This window comes from Pholcus phalangioides, unplaced genomic scaffold, assembly GCF_987345545.1.
Source record: "Pholcus phalangioides strain wild (caught in Gottingen) unplaced genomic scaffold, Ppha-v1.0 ptg000039l_1, whole genome shotgun sequence".
Classification (NCBI taxonomy): domain Eukaryota; kingdom Metazoa; phylum Arthropoda; class Arachnida; order Araneae; family Pholcidae; genus Pholcus; species Pholcus phalangioides.
This window is the reverse complement of record NW_028301625.1, coordinates 8,584,605-8,606,905: the sequence shown is the minus strand read 5'-3', so window position 1 is coordinate 8,606,905 and position 22,301 is coordinate 8,584,605. Positions and strand designations below refer to the sequence as shown.

The 22,301-nt window shown below is 35.2% G+C and overlaps 1 protein-coding gene across 1 annotated transcript in view; it reads right to left on the bottom strand.

Annotated features, from left to right (window-relative positions):
• Positions 1–22,301, bottom strand: part of LOC149065537 (uncharacterized) — a 112,351-nt gene that overhangs the window by 33,457 nt on the left and 56,593 nt on the right. Inside the window, exons 24-29 of the mRNA XM_089254063.1 lie at positions 20,888–20,992; positions 16,242–16,409; positions 15,731–15,865; positions 7,558–7,642; positions 7,146–7,234; positions 407–472 (exon numbers count right to left, since the gene is read on the bottom strand). Coding sequence (XP_089110189.1) covers positions 407–472; positions 7,146–7,234; positions 7,558–7,642; positions 15,731–15,865; positions 16,242–16,409; positions 20,888–20,992 — 648 coding nt within the window. The remainder of the gene's footprint in view (positions 1–406; positions 473–7,145; positions 7,235–7,557; positions 7,643–15,730; positions 15,866–16,241; positions 16,410–20,887; positions 20,993–22,301) is intronic.

Genomic DNA, 22,301 nt, shown 5'->3' with positions numbered 1-22,301 from the left:
TGTAGCAAGGTATCATTGTATATCAGACTAGAATCGGCTTTCAAAAAAAATTGTAGTATCCAGGGGCGTAGCCAGAAATTTAGTTCGGGGGGGGGCCAAAGTGATAGAACAATAGATTTGGCCATCTTTTTCCCTTTTTTTGGTCATTTTCTCACATTTTGGGGGAGGGACTGGACCCCCAAGTCTCCCCCCCCCCTCGCTAAGCCCTTGGTAGTATCTCTTTATCAAATAATAAAGAATTAGCTTAATATGATCAAACCCCCCCCCCTCCATGAGAGAATAATCCGATTAACACATATTCAATCTGAACATAATTATTTTTGCAGTGATATTAATTTACTTTAATATCTAACAGGATGGTTTTCATAATAAAGGAGTTTTCTTTGATTTAAAATTGAATGCAAACCTCCACAGAAGAAGATCCAAATGCTGCTGCAATGGCATCTGTTTCCTTTATTGCCTTTGCCAGACTCTGAAAAACAGTAATGCAAAGCTAAAAGAATAATCTAAAATAATAAAAAAAAATTATTTTGTATGCATTATCTCTCTTAAAATTCCACAGTATGTCATTGTGCATCAATGGCATCACTGGCGTCAGCAATTTTTCACTGGTGACAGACTGCACAATACATATTATCTTATTATCACAAAGTAGCTTAAAACATATGTTTACTGGCATTCTCAAGAGTTTGGAGAGGAAAACAAATACAAAGGTCACAACAGGCAAATTATCTATAGAGAAGGATAAAAAAATATGCCCATAAAAAAATGTGTGGATGTCAAATATAACCAAAACACAGCATCCCGATATAAAAGCACATCTCACAGGGGAAAAAAAAAATATATATATATATAATACACGGCACATAAAAAAAATTATGGTTGTCTTAACTAAGTATAGATAGCTTATTTATCCCACTATGTCTATTGTACTTCTTTTTAAATGTATCAATTGTGTCAGAACTCACGACCCACATGAATGAATGAATGAACGCCAGAGTATCTGCCACCGGACTTATCCCGTTGCCGAGATCTCTTCCAGCCCAGTTTCGTGGCAGAGTCTGGAACAAAGTGAGTGTGTACACCTAACAGTCTGAGTGTGTAGCTAGTGTTATGTATGATATTTCAGTGCTGCCATCTATACTTCAAATTGTGAGTGAAGTGTAATGATTGAATATTTGTAACGTTGTAGGCCTGTTGCTCTCTGTGGCGAGACTTTTTAACAGGGAGATCGGCTCGCATTCGCGCCTTAAAGTTGGGAACCACAGAAAACCAACTTCAGCCGACCACCACTGTGGGGTTCGAACCCGGATCCTCGCATCGCGAGTCCGTCACTATAACCACTCGACCACCACAGCGGCTTTCTCATGACCCACACAAAAATTCAGCTCACATTGTGCAATGTTATTAGCACAAATGAATTCATATCTACCAGAACATTTATCAGTAGAATCCTTATTTGTAATCAAGGTAAAAATACAGAGAAAATTTCATCAGCTGAAAAATTTGTAAGCCGAGGTATCACTCTGTATAATATATTATAATTTATAACTCTCTTCACCCATGATTTTATTAAAATAAAGCTTTGATGAAAGTGGTTTTTTTTTTCGTGTGTGTATCTTGATTTCCAAAAGACATTAGATCAGATCTAACATGGTAAGCTCTTACTTAAAGAGTTTATGTGAGATTTGCACTGGGGACAACTTGTTGAATTGGATAGAATTGTGGTTGCAAGATAGGTCACAGTAGGTTATGATCAACAGGGAATTTTCTGAAGAAAATTCCTGATGTGAAGTCCTGCAAAAAAGTGTCTTTGTCCCCATACTTTTTTTCACTTTTTATCAATAAACTCAATCAGGGTATCAATGGGGTTATTAGCAAATTTTCAGATGCTGGGATGCTAATGGGGGTGGTCGAGAATTCAAGAGATAGGGAGTTGCTCCACTTGAACTTGAATATGATCGCAGCATGGGTGAACAAATGGAGCATGAGTTTCATCATTGATAAGTGCACAGTCACTGAAATTTGGTTCAAACAACCCAAGTTTCATTTATGAGTTAAATGGTAATATTATTCCAGATGCACAGAGGATCATCAATTTGGGAATTCTCATCGACGAGTGGCTCTTAGGTTTTCTGAACATAGCTCCACAGTGGTAAAAAAGGCTATTCAAAAACGCTCAATTCATTTTTAAAAAGGTGTCTTTGCATTCTCCTACAGCGATTCTTCCACTTTTCAGAGACTTAATTCGTCCAGGACTAGAGTATGCTCTTATTAGTTATCTGTAAGGTATTGGAGATCATACCTGCAGAGCAGTGGCATTGCAGTCGGGGGTCATGTGGGTGCTCAAGCAGTACTTTGTGGCATGGGGCAGAGCACCCACAGAATTGATTCAGAAATTAAAATTTCCTACATAGATTTCTCATTTTTTCACAAATATCAAACATGAAAAATAAAATTGAAAATAAAAACTGCCTGTTTCCCTCCTATGCATCTTGAATCTTGCTGAAGCCTCTGGTTTCTAAACAAATTGGTATAGCCTTTAGGGACCAATAAAGGAGAGCCCACCCTTCTTTCTCACAATTTTTGTTTGTGCAAAGATTTTTGGTTTTTGCTTAAGGGATGGAGGGTATCCAGACATCATGTTTTAGTAGTAACATCAGAACCGAAGGGTGCTGTGGCTGCTTGAGCACCCACAGTTAAACGGACACCTTTTGCTGAAGGTTTTCGTAAAAAACTAACATTTTTTTTTCACCCTATATGTCTTGTTCTGTCGGCTTGTTTTATGTATATGTGTCCAGTAGTTTTGCATGGTCAGACACCTACAAAGAGTATTTCTGTAGAGAATGAGAGCACACATTCTCTATTTTTTTCTCAACTGTGTCGCAGCAGGCATCCCTCCTTTGCCTCTGGGTAAAAGTGTGTTTTACAATGAATGAAATTCTACATTGATGGAGCGACCCAGACATGTTTCAGTGGACCATTTGAATGCTCGAAGAGAATGTAGTATTTTTTTAGAAAACTTTGTCTTGTTGTTTGTGACTGATACCAACAGATATAAGGGATAATTTTCTTATGTGACAGTGGCTTGGCCATTTGTGCCGTTCATTTATTTTACACTATTCATCAAGATAAGACTTATTCTGCATGCTTGGACCTTGTTTTTGAAGCAACTAGGTAAGCAATAATTCCATTTATACAGAATCAAGTGGTTCACGAAGGTTTGCCAACCCTCTTTGTCCTAGCCATTGTTTCTCTGCTGCCTTCTAGAACAGTTCAGAAAAAGAAAAAAAAAATTTTAAAGCACGGAACTGACACGCATTAATGTTGCAAACTCATGCCGATACCACTAGGAGCTGCAACGCACACTTTGAGAACCATTGATATCTAAAATTCTTTATGTAAAAAAGCTTCATTATATTAATATTAATAGATAGCAAAAAGGTTCCATGCTGGGCAGAGGCAGCTCAGGTGCTAAATCAAGAAAAAAGAGAATTATAGCAGGAAAACTTAGAAAAAAAATTTGTCTGCCAGAGGCACCAACATGAAGAAAATATTGAGGGGATTGAAAGTTGTCAATCATCCTGTATATATGGCACTTGAGCCTGTACACTGAGAGGGGGCAGGCGAACATTGTGTTGAATTTTATATTCATTGATTATTGGGTTGCTCAGCCCCCTCACAGAATTTATTGGGGGGCTGAAATGGCCTCAGCCACCAGGTTCCGGCACCTATGTGTCAGTAAAATTCAAACTATAAATAATTCAAAGGAAAAAACTTTTTTGAAATGTATTTTATCTAGCTGAGGAATACATTGGCGGGTTCTCTGGGTCATTTTACAGCTTATACAATAGAGAAGCACCAAAACTATGTCTCACATTGTTGACAATTTTGTCAGGAGTCACCCTTGATGCCAAGACCTCACATTTTGGTATCCCTCTGCTCCAGGCTAACTTCTTTCACTGAATCCCAGTCTTGGATTTTTCGCGCCTGTCCCCCTCAAATGTAAATACTGTGTTTATTGCAAAATAAAAACTAAATTTCCTATTTTTTGGAACACGCCACATCAGCATAACTCTCTCTACTGCACATTACACATTAGGAGAAAATTTATCATACAAGTATAGTTAGTCTTTTTGCTTGTATTATGCAAAAAAAAATATTAGTTAGAAAGTGCTTGCTAGATGCTCAGAACTAATTCGCAATAGCACGTAATTTAGTTGATTATTTGAATTCACTTGGAGAATGGAAAGAATCACTGCTCCCCCAAATTTGAGGCTGATAGGCAGGGCCATAACTAGGATTTTTGCCCCGGGGCAAACATTATTTTGCCACCCCCCACAACTTTAAAATTCGATAATTCTATAACGGTATTCTTTGTTCCTCATCTAAAATTGCCACCCTCCTAGTTCCGGCCCTGCTGACAGGGCTCCAGCAAGGGAACCCAGTTTTTTACCTTACAAATTTGCCATGCAGGGACACATGAAAAGTGGGCCCTGAATGGTGTTATTATTTCCATTGGTGAAGCGCTGCACACAAGAATCCTTTTATTTTTTTTTTTTATCAGATTCACTGATTTATTTTATTGCCCTGGAGCAACTGCGGAACTCCCTGGGAAGACTGCTGATATACAGTATTTCTACAGAGATATAACAAAAACAGAAAAAAAATTCAACATTTCTGTTTTGAAAATATGTGGTCTCCATTCCCCCCCCCCTTTCGTACATCTGTGTGAGCACCGACGGGTTGAAAATACTTCTCATGTCCAACTGCAGAAAGACATAGACTTCATTAAGGAGGTGCAGAGAAAAGCTACTCATGCTCTTGTTGGTACACTGGGGTTGAACTATGAAGAGAAACTTGATTTTTTGAATATGTTTATATTGGAAGAATGCATAGGCTGACCATATTTTCTCGAGAGAAATACGGGACATTGAGATTCCAAATACGGGAAAATACGGGACATCGCCAATTATCGCCAAAACCGAGTAAAGTTGCCAAATATTGTTAAAATTACGGTAAAATCACAATGGCTGGAACGTTACTGCAAATTGCAATGGATTAAAATGAATTTCACGAAAAAAACGTTCACCAAGACAAATGTGGGAGATAAATATTCTCATTTATAGTTGTAATTATCATAATATAGTTTATTAGTTGAAAAATAATTTCAATCTTTGACTTCAATAAAGAATAAAAATTCAAGTAAGCGTCGTGTAAAATACGGGAAAAACCGGGACACTTTTGCGAAAAAGTCGGGACGACCAAAAATACAGAAAATACCGGGACTGTCCCGGGAAATACGGGACGCATGGTCACCCTAAGAATGCAGGTTCCTGTGTGGGGGATATGATTCAAATGTTGAAAATTTTCAAAGAATAGATAGGATTCACCATAAGTTGTTAACACACCATCAATCGTTTTGACAAGGGGACACCAGTATCGATTAGTAAGGGGCAACTCCAGGTTGTGAGGTCACAGGGAATTTTTCTTTAACAAGGTTGTGAATAAATGGAATAGCTCACCCCTGGGAGTTGTGAATTCTACCACAATTGACACGTTTAAAAATAAATATGTTTATAATGGGATGAATCGAGAAGCTATCCATACTTAGATAAGACAACCATAATTTTTTATGGCAGTGTATTTTATCATAATCATTAGTTTTATTTTAGTGTGTATTAGTTTTTTGTGATAATGGCTCTTATTTTGGGTTGCTGTATTTTAGTTATATTTGACATCCATATTTTTTATGGGCATCTTTTTTCAACCACTTCGTTGGGCATGTTACCTGTTGTGGTCTTAGTATTTGAAAGTAAAAGAAAAACTGGGACATTTTTTTAAAAGTTGAGGAAGGCAAATTTGTGGGAAAATACACAAATATCCCATAACATATGAATCATATGGTCCCCCTAGTTAATAGATGTACATTTTTATATGGTCACTTAAAACATAGCTGGAATGGTATATTTTCTAGTAAGGAATATTCTAAAATCTTATGTTTCATAACTTAGTCAATTTTGGCTGTTAAATTTTAAAAATATGTCTGCTTAACATACCAGTGTATAAAGATTGTTTTACTAAATATGACTAATGAGATCCAGGGACTGTAGAAAAAAATGAATTTTATACCTTTTTAAGGAATTTTTTTCACTTAAATGGATTCTAAGACGGGTGACTTTTGAAACACTTTTATAATTGGAAATTTCCTCTAAGACTTATTGATTTTCTTTTTAAATCTGCAATATTAGAACTTAGATAATCAAATTTGATGTTACAGGCATAGGCGTATGCAGAATTTTCTCGGGGGGTTTGAATTTTTTTTTCTTCTCAAGGGGGGGGGGGGTTTACATTTTTTCCTGCAAAATAAACTATAATCTCGGCTTGGGGGGGGGGGCCTTTGCATACGTCAATGGCTACAGGACAAGTATTTGGTGAAGTTGAAGTATTGTTTCCTCTGTAGAAAAACAAAGGTTTTCATAAACTTTGTAAGATGGACTCAAACAAGAACATTTCTTAAAATCGTCCAACAAAAGAGCAACTATAAACTTTCTCTTGAAAGGTGACATATTATAAAATAATCAAAGGATGTTAATAATATATAACTTAGTTTTAATTTGCAGATGTGACAGATGGATCCATCATTGATTATTTTAGTAACCAAGGTTTAAAAAACATCCTCAAACAAGATATTTACTTGGTTAAAATAACTTAATTCTTTTTCTTGGAGAAAAGCAGACACCATTAATTTATTCGAGAACATTAAAGCACTGAACACATTCAGTTCCGATTAAGCAGTTATCATTAATCATTATAATTCGCAAAAAAGACAATAGAAAATGTTAATTTTAAATTTTAGGCAGTTATGCAAAGCAAGAATTTCTCAAATTTCATTTTCTACAGATCCCTCCCTCTAAGAGCCAACAGAATGAAAGCTATATAGATCCCTTTTCAAAATTATGTTCAGTATATAATAATTTTTAAAGATAATCACTTATTAGTGATTACTTCCTCAACCAAGTTCACAGACTTCCTGAAATCTTTCCAAGAACCCCAAGTGAATGGGCCCACAAACCTCTTGTTAAAAACCTCTGGCATATAGTATAAATTTATTTGAAAATTAAAGTGAGAAAAAATCCTGATACCTGTAAACTAGATGGTACATCTGCACTTTCAACATCACTGCATGATGACAAAAGCATGGCAAAATCACAATACAACTCATTGTCCCAAACTAAATAAAAAATATTGGTTTTAACTTTGAAGTTATTGGTAATAACTTTTTTTCAATAATTCTTGATATATGAGAACATCAATAATGTACACTATATTGTAAACTTCAGAAATGATCAAGACAAAACAAAAAATATGATCAGACAGAATAATAGGAAAAACTGTTAAAAAAATACAGAATCACTAACTACTGGTAGTAACATGCATGAAAATTTTAAAAAAAGAACAAACGATGGAGTTAAAATCAGTTTTATGGATTTTAACTTCATGGAGTTAAAATCCATAAAACTGTTATGCTTTTCTGGTTAAGATATTTTCACTCACCTACTTTTTTTTTGGCCAGCAAAGAGAGAATCAAAACATTATAAAATGATGAAAGGTAGGTAGCTAAACCATGAACTCCAGACGTCTAGAAAAAAGTGAAATGAATTTTGTTTCAAAAAAATCATTATTACCTAGAATTAATTCACACTAACTCAGTTTATTATGATGTGTTACATCACACGTATTTTGTTACATACTTATTTTGGAAATTTCTGTTGTGGTCTTTGTATTTGTATTTTTGATATTTCAAGGAAAAAGGTTTTTGCATACAGGTTATTGTAATTGTAAAAATTCAAGAACAATCACGATAAAAAACTAGAATAAAAAAGATTCAAAAGATCACAGTAAACTTCATTACAAACATAAAAAAACTAAATTTGTGAATTATAAAATTATAATTCATAAAACATATGCACATATTTACATTGATTGCAGTCAAACTAACATTTGCATCATACTTTTTTATACTACTTGGTTGCAGGAAAACATATTAATGCAAAAAAATCGAAGATTCCTCACTGCATCTTTCAATTTTGTTATGTGGATTTTTAATGTCACTTCCATTTCTTTTCTTTTTTTTGAAAAGGGGGGTGATGGGCTGAATAAGTTTGGGAAACACTGTTTTAGACCATAAATGCTTTTAAGGAGTTTACAAACTTGTTTCGTGTCATCAGTAAATCCTTCAAGTTGATCCACGAAAATTTCCTCAGGAAGTTCTTCATACAGGAAGGCTGTTTTGACATCAAACTGAGTAAGTTTAAGCTTCTTACTAGCAGCAATGCTCAAAACAGTCTTTATTGTATCCCACCTCACAAATGGACTGAAGGTTTCTGAAAAATCAATACCAGCTTTATGACTAAAGCCTTTCGAAACAAGTTATGCTTTATAATGCTGAATAGATCCATCTGCATTGTAGTTTATACGAAAGACCCAGCAACAACCAATTGCATTTCTGTTGGACGAAAGATTCATAAGCTCCCATGTTTCATTAGCTAGCAGAGAATCAATTTCTTCTTTCATGGTACTCAGTGACTCACCTTAGTTTTCAGAGGTGATAGCTTCTTGGTATGTTTCAGGCTCACAGTGCTTTGCCAGAAAAACATAATCATTCAATCTTGCTGGTGGCTTCAGCTTGTTTCTATCTCCCAGACCACTTGTAACTTCATCTTTGGCTGAACCATCATCAGTTGAAGCTTCCCCCTTAATGATTGCTTTGCTTGATATCTGATCATGCACTAGGGGTTGGTTTCGTAACGACTTCCAAAGGATATTGCTTTTTTTTTTTTCTATTATAGACACATTATCAATCACACAGTTCACTTTCTCTGGTTGAAGCACAACATCCTGACTTAGAATAACTTTGTTATGATGTATTATCCAGATTCAGTAACCATCTTTCTCCCCACTGCAACCCACAAGAACACTTTTCTTGTTCCATTCCTCTTCTTGCATTGCTTGGACACATGTACAAAACAATTTGTGCCAGACACACAAGTGATCAATGTTAGGTACTTCCTTTTCAAACCACAGTTCTTGAGGGCATTTTCTTTTTACTGTAGTAGAACCAGTCCTATTTAGCACATAGACAGCAGTGTTGATAGCTTCTGTCCACAACTTCAATGGAAATTGTCGCCAATGCATCATGCTCCTTTCACTTTCAATGAGGGTTCTATTCTCTCGTTCTGCAGCACCATTTCGCTCCAGAGTGTAAGGCAGGGATGTACGAGACACTATTCTATCTTTAGCCAGTATGACACAAACCTCTCATTCTGGAATTCAGTCCCACCATCACAAAGAAATTCCTTAATAGCATGTCCAGTATTTTTTGCTTCATTCAAGAAAATTTGAAGGCACTTGGGGACTTCACATTTCAATTGCATAAAAAAACACACGATGGTATTTTGAAAAATCATCCTTAAAACATAGGAAGTATTTAGCTCCACTCAAGGACTTTTGATGTATATGACTACACACATCAGCATGAACAAGGCATCCTGGGAAATTAGGTCTCTGAGTTCTGGTTCCAAACAGGGCCGTCTTAAGAGCATTATGGGCCCCTGGGCCAAGTGGTTTTTTTGAGGCCCTACCTGGTAAATTCTAAAATTTTTTTACCAGATCTCATTTTTGTGAGGCCCATTTTCTCTTGAGGCCCCCGGGCCCATGCGTTAAGATGGCACTGCTTCCTGAAGTTAAACCCCTCGCATAATTCTCCATCAGAACTCTTAGATTCTAAACTTGTCCAAAACTGCCTTCACATGTTTTGAATTCTGATGACACAGCCGCTCTCTCGTGCCGTATTTGTAGAAGTATTTGAGCTGTAGCAATGTGTACTTCAGCAGATTTTACTGAAATCACTACCCTCATATCCAAGGCATACAGCCCTTGTACAGTTCTATCTTCAGTCAAATGCATAATTCCATTTTTAGTAAAAGCACACCTTGCTTAGTTGCTTGAAATTCAAATCTTTTATTCAGAGTCTGACTAACTGAGAATAGATTCTTGCTGATGTTACAAACATACCACACAGATTCTAGGTGATTCTTAATCCATCTCCCAATGAGTATTTCAATTTCAACAATTCCTTCTCCATAGGCAAGGATTGTCTCGCTGTTTCCTATGTGCATCGTTTTTGGTATTATGAAGGGATTAAATGACACATAGTACTCACTGTGACTTGTCATATGAGCTGATGCTCCACTATCAGCAAGCCATGTACTATCTGACTGAACATTATCTGAAGAACACATAAAAAGGCATCACAAACCGACTTATCTTTCTTACCATTTTGTCTACAATTCTTTGCAGATGACCAGCTTTCCTGCAAATGCAATTCTGTCAAACTTTTTGAAAGGCCGAGGACACCACCAAGGTTAAAATTTTGGGCTTGACAGGTAGCCTCATCTCAATAAGCAGGTCTTTCTGTCAACTTATTAATTGTTCTTTCTTGTAAAGGAACAGACTTCCATACGCTCTTAAACTCAAAGTATTTTGCAGGAAGAGTGGACGTGATCCTGCTCATCAGTAGAAGATCTGGCAGCTCTGTTTTCACAAATCTTTTTAACTCATCATTGAGTTCACTAAAATTCTGTTGAAGCTGCGAAATTAAAGTTATAATATCCTCTCAGGAATCTTGCTGGTGAAAAACAGTTCCATAAGACAGTCGACACTCTGTCCGGAACTTTGCTCATAAATGAAGATTAGCTTTTCCCGGATTGACTTCGCCAAGTTGAGGTCAATTCTGCATCAGCATCATCCACTGCACCCACCAATATCAATTGAGCTAAAGCATCACTTTTCATGAACACTTTACTTTTTGTCTGAAAAGCAGTCTTTTTTTTAGCATTGGCAGCCACACCAGGATTGGTCGGCTCAGGACGATTGCCATTCACAATGCCCAAAACATTGTTGGGCCACAAAAGTAATTCTATTTGTCTCTTCCACTTTGTCCAATTCTTGGAACCTTAGAGTTTCTTGATATTTACTTTGAACTCCATCTTAGTAAATCACACAGTACATAAGATGGCTAAGCCTAATCATGCTAGAATAGAAACACCTCATGAAGATGCCGATTCACAACAGCGCAATTATCCTGCAAAAATTTTTAAGAGGATGCTGGATGCAACCAGAATTTTGTGATGCCCATAACCTGAACAATTTATTCTAGGTAATTGTTTAGAAGTTTAAAGTGGATTAATTCTAGTTAAATCAGAAACCAAAAAATACACACAGTCATGCAACAAGTGTGCTGAAGCATTGCCAGACAGCTTCTCATAAAAGGAAAAATAATACTACGGAACCATTATGATTATAGCCATTAAAATAATTACCACATGAATAGATGTTGGCGCAGAGAATAAACATAAAATAATGTCATAACTTTGGCCTATATATAATGTGAATAGGAAAGTCCCTTTCTCCTGAAGTAATTCGCGAACTCTTGATCCCAGAAACATACTACCAACTGGAAGAAGTATCTAAATGTGTAGGCACCTCAGATAGGTCATTTATATTGTAATGGGTTGTACAGTTATTAAAATTTTAAAAAATTGATTTTTTTATTTGGTCACCCTGTTCGAAAAAAGTCTTTCGTGCACCCAACAAAAAAAATTCTATGTTCCAAGTGTAATATTTTATGAGAGATTTGAATTCGAAATATTTTTTTGCTGAAAATGAAGGAAAGAACAGCATATGAAGTATAGAATGAGCTCGTTCATTAGTTTATGGGTTTCTTTCCTTCATTTTCAGTGATATTTTTGAATTCAAGTGAATATTGCACTTTTTTTAATGAAAATTTTTTAGGGGGTCAGGAAAGACAAAGCAACAACTTTTTAATTGGGTTTTAAGGACAGGGTGACCAAATAAAAAATTATTTTTATTTCAATAACTATACAACCCCTTTGCAATATCAATGACGTATCTGAGATCTACACAATATATTTTGATCCATTTTTCAATTGGAAGTATGTTTCTAGGATCGTAACAGTTCGTAAGTTATTCCAGGATAAAGGGACTTTCCTATGCACCCTGTATATGATAAAATAACAAAACATATAATAATAAAGCCAACAAAATAATTTAGGCAAACAAAAAATATTTCATATTTCTAGGTGCAATATTCACTGCGATATTTGAATTAAAAAAGCGGAGAAATGTTGGAAAAGAACAGCATAAATGAGGAAAAAAAACAATGTCCGTTAGTTTATGCTGTTCTTTCCCAAATTTCCTACAATTTTTGAATTCAAATACATCTTCAAAGTTAGTTCTTTTAATTTTAATAACTATAACCCTTGCAACATGAATCAAGAAATTTAAGTTCTACATGTTATTTAGATAATTTTTCTAATAGGAAGTTGCCTCCAGGATCAACGGTTCACCAGTAAAATGTGGCAGGGGAAAATTAAGAAATCAAGTTGTTTGATGTTTGATAGCTGAACAAATACATTTTATGCCCTTTGATTCCAAGTCAAACAAAGATAAGATGTACCAACTTTTGGAGTCCAGAAATCCGGAGATTCTCCCGGGATTGGGGGAAGCTTCCACTCCCGGCCCAATCATTTTTTTTTTTTTCATTTCAAAAAAATTCTTAATTGGTTAAAAAAAGTGCCCCCCACCCAGACTTCCGCTGTGGTGGTCGAGTGTTCATAGTGACGGACTCACATCGCGAGGATCCAGGTTCGAACCCCACCATCGCCATAGTGGTGGTCGACTGAAGTTGGTTTTGTGTGGTTCCCAACTTGAAAACGCGAATGTGAGCCGATCTCTCCATTAAAAAGTCTCGCCGCATAGAGCAACAGGCCTACAATGATAAAAGTATTCAGTCGTAGTGAGAAAAATTGGTGGCAGATGGCAGCACTACACATATATAACAAACATTACATAGAAACAAACTTCACGTCAGATTCACAACACATATACACACACATTCCAACATGTACCAATTCGTTAGAAGTTCTGCAGAGGAATATGGACGAGGTACATGTGTGGTTTAGTAGTAGACTTCCCTTACTAGAACATAATGTGCAAAACATTTGCCACTCAATTGTTCTGCAATCTAGAATGTCCCCAGTTTTATTTTCAGTGCAACTGTATTGCTCAAGCTTTTACACACATTTTCGCCCCCCACATGACAGCAACCACACATAGCTCCCACAGACCACCACGGCAGTACTGTAACCTATAGAAATTGCTCATACAAAGCAGAATCCAGCCCAGCCATGAAATGCCACACCAAACAAAGACCAATTTGGAAGCGTGGCTAAGGGCAGCGGTGGTGATTCTGATGGTGTGACAGAACTAATGAAACTGGGGAGGGAGAAATCTACATATATGCTGAATCTAGTGTTCTTATGAGCTGGTGTACCGATTTATTAGTAGTACATTACCGGTTTGTTTTAATGTTACCCAACATTGAAGTAAATTTTCGAATGATAACAATGAAATAACACACAGTATCTTCCATTAGTATCATTTATTAACAATATAGATCTGTTAAAATATTTTTAGGATTAAGCGATGTAACAAACAAATTTTTCTTTAAGACATTAACATTAGAAAATATCACAGAATGTTATTGAAACGTTCTCACCAAATCGTCCGTCAGAGCATACTTTGTTCTTTGAGTTTCTCACAACTTTAATAATGGAAGAATAGTCTAGATCATCATCTCCGGATGGCATAAAAAGTTCAGCAAAACACTACACCAGCGAGTTCAGGATGGACATAGACATGTTCCAAAGTCTGTCAGCAATATTCCATCCCCGATGAGAGGGCATCCCTTCTTGATTTTACATGCAGACCACTGGACAAGCAGAGAGACGACCAACGAGAGGAAAAGCGGAGCTACTCCAGCAGCATCACAATACGAAACTGGTCCATCAACTTATGATAACGAAGGAAGAGCAACCCTTTGCACGGAGTGAAGCGGGACGAGACGTCTGAGCAGGGTCTACAACACTAGGTCTATTGCACTTTGAAATTCTCATGATGTTTACTAACCACAAGGTGGTCCTTGGCCCTCTGATGGCATGAAGGTAAAATATTGCATTTTCATGTATAATTATATTTGCAGAAACATTTCTTTCATTTCATATCATTTATCATAATTTAACTGAGTTTGATAATGATCCCTGCAGAGTTCCCGCCGGCGATCCGCAGGACTTCCCATCATAATATCGGCAACTTGCAGGCCCCTCATGTTACACTGTATTGTTAATCTAGTAGTCCCCCAATAGTATTTCACTTAATCTTGTTCACCCCTCAGAGTGTGTATTATGTTACATATGTGTGGCAACGTTCTTTTTGTTTCACCTTTTGTAGTTTTGTATTCTCTTTGTCTTTCCTTATGAAGGTACTACCATTTTTCCTGTCTAAATAAAATGTTTGAAGTTACTTTACACTGGCAAGTGTTTTCTGAAACATCTGTATGCATCTGCAACTGGTTTTCTGAAACATCGTGTATAAAAAATGAAAAAACAGAATCAGTTAGGCTGATGCTAGACAAGCATGATTATCATCACACTGCAAAGGACCAAATGCACAACCAGTTGTCAGTCAAGCGCTATTTTTCACTGAGAAACCTGTTTCATAGTTGGAAAACTGCCTGTCTATCAAGAACTGCAAGATTTTTGTCATCCGCGATTATTTGGCAACTCCATTCTTCATTTCACAAAATGTATGCTGAAAATGATATACATGCAGTTACCACTTGTAATTTTTCTGCTAAAATCGAGAGAAATTTCTAAAAATTACGAAGAGCAGAAGGAAGGGTAAAAAAATTTGGAGAGTTGATAGGTCTGAAAAATTTTAAGGACACAGCAGAGGTGACTTAGGAGGAAAAAAGAAAAAATTATCTTTTAAACAGTTAAAAATAAAATTTTCTTTTTTTTTAACATCTGTAAAATTCTTTCAACACATGTTCAGTAATAGTAGAAAAACTTTTCAAGAACAAATTTCCATTTATATTGCAACTACCACTAGAAATATACTTGAACAAATATGAAATTAGTGATTTTTCATGGCCCATAGAGAAAAAAAATAGTGGTATGTATGTTAACTGAGTGATTATATTTTCTATATTCCATAGTAATTTCTTACCCCCGTAGGTCACTACCACGGTAGATAAAGTTAATAAATAGTGGTAATGGTGGTTTGTGCTGGAGCTTTAAAAATTTTGCTTTAGAGAAGATAACCTTTAACCGACATCTTAACAATACAATACAAATACAACGGCACAACAGCATTGTATTTGTCCTCAAATGCATTCATCTAATTTTTAAATTGTTTAGAAAATTCTTTGATAAAAAAAGAAAATTTATAGTGCAAATAAAACTTTTTTAGTCTGCCCTTATTTTATTATATTTCTTCAGAAATAGGTGGTTGAGTAAACTTGTAACATGACCAACAGCTGCCACTACGGCAAAGTTGAAGATTGATAAGCTGACTATTCTACCCGATGGCTAGTTATTGATTTACATAAAATTTCAATAGACAAAGTTTTAATTCTGCTCAACTTGCTTTTAAATAGAATTTGTTTACCCTGCCATTTTTGAACACAGTGAGGAGAGCTCTGTTTGGAAAGAAAGAATTGCATTTATATGACAGAGCACAAAATTTAAATTTAAAAAAAAAAATTAGCATTTTCTTGTTATTGAAGGAATATACATGATCAACTCACCTCACCATAAAACTGCATTTGCTGCTGAATAGAGTCGTATACTTCAGCTGGTTTGGTAAAACTCTCCAATGGTACATAATAAGCCCAAACTTTCTTGTGTGCAGATTCAATTATTTTAGAAATTCGGAATGAGAACTAATGAAATATAAATGTATATATTACAAATATTATGCATCTTACTTCATATAGAATGCACTATATAGCCTAATACATTTCTAAATTAAGACTAATTCACGCATTGTAATTGTTGTTACACCCTCTGCAAAAAAAGTTTAAGGAATAATTTTTATGGAATAAATGTGTAAGCTGCAGTTTTATTACAGTAAAATTACCGTATAGGCCTATGCTTAATTGAATATTTCTGTATTTTGTGCTAGGTATCAGCAGAAGAAAACTTGTATTGATATATGTTTAATTGTGAATGAACAAACAAAGAATAATATACAACATAATTATATTTAAAAAAATTTTGTCAATGAACAACAAATGTAAATTGAAATTATATACTTACATACAAAAGTGAAAACTTTGATAATATGTTCTGAGTTCTTGTAATATATCCAAATTTTTTTACGCCACATTTATGCATGTTCTCTGTCATTATGGTTCTCCCAAAAAGGGCAATTTCAAATGCTCTTTGGGCAGTAGTAATTTTTTTTTCATTTGTGCGAAAAAGTGTCTGCAAAATTAATTAAAGACAAGAATAATTAATGAAAAATTAATAACAATTCAAATATATATAGTATGTGTAGCAATATTATTGTGTTTGAAGTGGTAAATTATGTATTTGATTTTGATAAATATTGAGGGCTGTTTCCATATGGAAAAACAGTCCTAGATATATGTGATTTTTGTACATTTTTTAAGAGTGAGATGATTATCATGAGATAAGTATTCCCCAGAAAAAATGTAGTGTTGAATTTTACAAGGATGCAAGTCCCACTCATCTATTTTGGAGCATAAATTTTAAAAATGGAATAATATTTCACACACACACAGAGTGCATAGGTAAATAAGTACAAAGTGCTAGGCAATAGGTTGGTATCAGGAGAGACAGGGCAACAACTTTCCAATTGGGTTTCGGGGCACTGGGTGTGCGTATAAAATATTATTTTTTATTTTAATAACTATACAATGCCTTCAAACATGGATGACGTATCTGACTTTTACATATTATTTGGATACTTTTTCTAATTGGAAGTATGCCTCTAGGATAAATGGTTCACCAGTAAAATGTCCTGTGTTTTGTAACAACACACATGGCAACATACAAATACAACATACAAATTTGTATTTGTTACTGATACAATGAATTATTGATCCTAGAGACATACTTCTAATTAGAAAAAGTATCCAAATAATGTGTAAAAGTCAGATATGTCATCACGTTTGAAGGCATTGTATAATTATCAAGGATGATGCCAGATATCTTCGCATCAGACAGCTGTTAAAATCTTTTGTATTGTATAGTTATTAAAATAAAAAAATAACTTTTTAAATGAATACCCTGTGCCCCAAAACCAAATTAGAAAGTTTTTGCCCTGTCTCTCCTGATGCCAACAAAAAAGTTTGTTTCTCAGCGCAATGTTCACTAGGAAAAAGACCCTGAAGGAACAGGATGGATGACAAGAATCTTTTCAAAAGATAGACATACAACTGCCTCAAACCACAAGAGATTTCAATAGAGCGATATGAACAAATGTCAGTATGCAAATTGTGCAATGGTCCCTCCTTGATAAAGGCTTTCAGAGCTGAAGGCTCATCTGAGTACCTTGGATAACTACTGAACCACACATGCACCTTGTCCATATCCTTCTGTGGCTCTTCTAACAAATTGGTGCAGATTGTAATGTGTTTGTACGTGTTGTGAACCTAATGTGAAGTTTGTTTCTGTGTAATGCTTGTTATAGAGTGTTGCCATCAGCCATCTATTTTCAAACTATGAGTGAAGTATAACGATTGAAGATTTAAACTGTTATAGACCTGTTGCTCTCTGTAACGAGAGTTTTCAACAGGGAGATCAGCTAGCATTCGCGTCTCAAAGTTGGAAACCACAGAAAACCAACTTTGACCTATTGCCACTGCAGCGCCAGTGGGGTTTGATCCTGGGTCTTCTCAATGTGACTTCTTTACTATAACCACTCAACCACCACAGCAGCTACCTTAGATGACTGCAAGGCACAAAACTTGACTAGGCTCACCAGCACCGCCATTGGACTGTTGGCGACTAGAAACACATTGACTTTGAGTAGAGTTTTCAACTGTATCAGACTGGTGGATCTGTACGAGCATGGAGAAAACTTCAACCAACCATTGACCCTACATATCAATAGGAGACAGTTCAAGCTTGTACAGGCTCTGTCATGGTATGAGACATGTGTAGTTGGCATGATATGGGATCCCTGATAAGACTACACACGACTCTGAATGGTGACCAGTACATAAGCATCCTTTCTGATTACTTACTTCCATTCATATCCTGAGTACATTCCGAAGGACTTGAGCAATTCAAACAAGACAATGCGACACTACACAGATTGGAAATTACTACAGGGTGGCTCCAGGAACACTTTTCTGATTTCAGCATCCTTCGTAAGCCACCTAAATCCCAGACATGAATATTATTGTACGCCGCTGTGGTGGTTGAGTGGTTATAGTGACGGACTCGCGATGCGAGGATCCGGGTTCGAACCCCACAGTGGTGGTCGGCTGAAGTTGGTTTTCTGTGGTTCCCAACTTCAAGGCGCAAATGCGAGCCGATCTCCCCGTTAAAAAGTCTCGCCACAGAGAGCAACAGTCCTACAACGATAAATCATTCAATCATAACACTTCACTCATAGTTAGAAAAACTGGTGGCAGATGGCAGCACTACACATAACAAGCATTACAGAGAAACAAAAACTTCACGTCAGGTTTCACTACACGTACACGCACATTCGCGCATGTACCGATTCGTTGGGGGTTCCGTGGGGGGTTGTGGGCGGGGTGCATGTGTGGTGTAGCAGTAGTAGGTAGGGCCTGCAAAAAATGGCTCGGGGATCCATGATGTTCTTAAGTCAGCCACCTCGTTGGGCAATTTGCCTGTTGTGGCGTTGTATTTGTATATGAGATAACCTTGCTATGTGCTGTACAAAATCACCTCACATCATTATGTGGACTGTCCTGAGAGAATCATGGTGTGAATTGTCTTCAGAATACTTTCACACATTAGTGGAGTCCATGCCATGTCATGTTGTAGCTGTTCTGAGTGCTCGAGAGGGACCTACATGATATTAGGTGGGTGTATCAATTTTTTCTGGCACTTCATGTATAAAATAAACAGACTGTATATCTGCAATATAAAGAATAATTTTTTCTTAAAATGCTGAATGTTTTGCCAAAAATGGCTAGAATGTATAGTTCTAAATAAATTTTCTTTACAAATGAAATTTCATTTAGAATTTTTCTGAATTATCTGTCACTGCTAAAGTCAGTCATTACTGAAATGAAATATCAATTATTTAACTTTTTTCAAAATATACACATGCATACTGAAAACCTAGGAAGCAAGAATTTCTGATGCTTGAATACAAAAATCTTATTACAACCCTACTAAAGGGGGAAAGTGTTAATATAATGAGGGTTTCATGAAAAAAAAAAAAGCTATAAAATTTATGTAAATAATCATTAATCCTAGAATTCCAACTCTACGTCTCAAAAACATAGACGTATAGGCAGTAAAAATACAAATTTTATCAATTTTTATTTTAGTTAGTATTCTACGGTTAATTATCATGAATTATGCAATTTTTTTTATTTGTAAACAAAGAAAATAGCCTTTATTCTATGTAGAAACAATAACACTGGTTAAAAAATTTTTAACTTTTTTTTCCTTAACATGAGTAAAATAAGTTTTTTTAGACTAATTTTGGGGTGCTGAATATAAATACGATTGTAAAAATCTCCATTATGTAGAGTTTCTTCTGTCTGCGCGATGGTAATTTTTTGAAATATACATACACTATAAAAAACTTACACATGCTAAAAACAAAGATAATCAACATATTCATAATAATAAATGATAATATATTAATATATCATAATAATATATAATATAATATAATAATAATATTCATAATAATATATTGATTACGATAGTTATTTTATCATATCCATACATCGTTATACATGAAATAGTAAAAAAAAAATTTTTCTCGTACACATAACAAAATTTATACACATTTTTCCAACCTCAACCATCCATCGTAGACGTGATTCCAATTTAAAAAATGCTCAACAGGTATTCAAAAATTACCCTGCACCAGTTTTGAGAGTGAAAATACAGTGTGTAACAAATTAAAAAATCTAAAACTTTATACGACCTCCCTGTATGTGCTCTAACTGCCAATTAGAAAGTTGTTGCCCTGTCTCTCCTGATGAAAAAAAAATTACATTTTTCTAAAGTACAATATTCACAGAGATATTTGACTTCGAAAAACTGAGGAAATTAGAGAAAGAACAGCATTAAATATGGGTAAAATGGTTTTTCTGCATTTGTATAAGGTTGTTCTTTCCCAAATTTCCTCCATTGTTTGAATTTGAATATCTCTATGAATATTGTACTTGGACACCTGGAATTTTTTTTTGTTGGCATCAGGAGAGACAGGACAACAACTTTATAATTGCAAGTTAGAGCACAGGAGGACCGTATAAAAATTTATATTTTTTATTTTGTTACACACTGTATTTTTACTCTCAAAACTGGTACAGGGTAGTTTTTGAAAATCTGTTGAGCATTTTTAAACTGGAATCATACCTTTACCATGGAACAAAATACCCTCTTAAGAACAAATATAAGAAATGAAGTCAGCCATATAATGACTTTCCTACTAAAAATCTTTTTAGACTCTTTGAAAAAGCCTTTTTGGAGGAAAAAAAACAACGAAATAATCAAAATTTTCTGTGACTCATAACTGAGAGGCACATTGTAAAATGAGTAAGATAAATGAAGTTATACAAATGAACGAGAAATAACATTTTCCTATATCTTTGGGCCAGGAATACAGAAAATCATTTTATAACTGAGAGAAACGTATAAACAAGAGGGTGTATAAGTGAGAGATTACTGAAAATACGTATTCCATCAAATAAAAAACAAAATGAATTCTATCGACTTACATCTATGAGGCTGAGGCAAATCTGTCTGTGAGTTGCAGGCAACCAATGTGAATAGTATGGAAGATAGCTGAAATTTTTTGGCTTCTGTCTTAGAATGAAGCTTCTCTGAAGTGGAAAATATAGAAAAGTATATCATGAAGAAAAATATTTCACGAGTCTGTAAAACTGAAAAAATTTTCTGGTTATTTTATAACTTTCTAACATTTTTCCCTTCACATGTGCAAACATTATTATTCTGATAAAAATGTCTAATTTAACTATCTGACTAGCACACCAATTTTTGAATAAGAGTTATGTTTTACTGAAGGAAGAAAGGAGAATCTTTATTTTGGCAAATTTTTCAGCTTTTTCTAGCTGAAATTATAATATTATAATTTAAAAAAATTTCAGAATAGCAGATCATATGAGGGTAGCAATATATGTTGTTCTTTAAAGGAAAAAAAAGTGCCCAGAACTGAAAAAAATATTTACAAGAAAATCAAGATAAAATAGCTCAATAAAGTTTTCTTGTTCAATAACTGGTTCACTAAGATCAATTGATGATGCAAATATCAATCACTTTAAATTTTTCTGTACTAATTTTCTAGACCTATTTGTGTATCACTGACCTCACTGCAATACTAACAACCCAACTTAACAATCATTACTTTTGATAACAACCTTTAAACCATTAAATAATACATACAGGGCTCCCACTCAAAAAATTATAAAAAGTAGAAAAAAATAGGACTAAAAATTAAGATGGCAGAGACCCCCTTTAGACAGCATAATCATAGCTTGGTTGACCGTATTTGCTGGAGAATAATACAGGAAATTGGGCTTCGAAACACGAGAAAATATGAGGCACTGCCAATTATCACCAAAAATTAGGCCAAAAGTAAACAAAATCGCCAACTCATGCTAAAATCACAGAAAATTTGCCAATCGAGGAAAATCAAGCACCACTTCTCTCTCAACATTGTGTTAACCCAACCCGATATAACGATTTTTCTCGACTTAACGAATAAAAATGTTGGTTTCATCTTATTCTTAAAATAGAGGTTTGACTGTATTTTATATAGAGTAAGAGTTTTGTATGCAATACAGTAAATATTGATTTAATAAGGTCTTTGCGGCTGTTCGATTCGTGGCTCAGTTCTGGAGCAAAAGGCTGTTGTCGCCATGAGCTCATTTTACTTAATATTTCAGCTCCATTTCCAATCTTAAACTCAAACTTAATCTCCACCTACTTGCTACTCACAGACTTATCTCCCGCTTAGCCATGCTTTATAAGGTTGCTCATGGTCACCTAAACTTTGATACGACCGGTATTCTGACTAAGCCTTCCTATGTCTCCAATAGACTTGACCACCCCAAAAAATTAAAACCTATTTTTGCCTCTACAGACTGTTGTAAATGGTTTCTTTCCTAATAC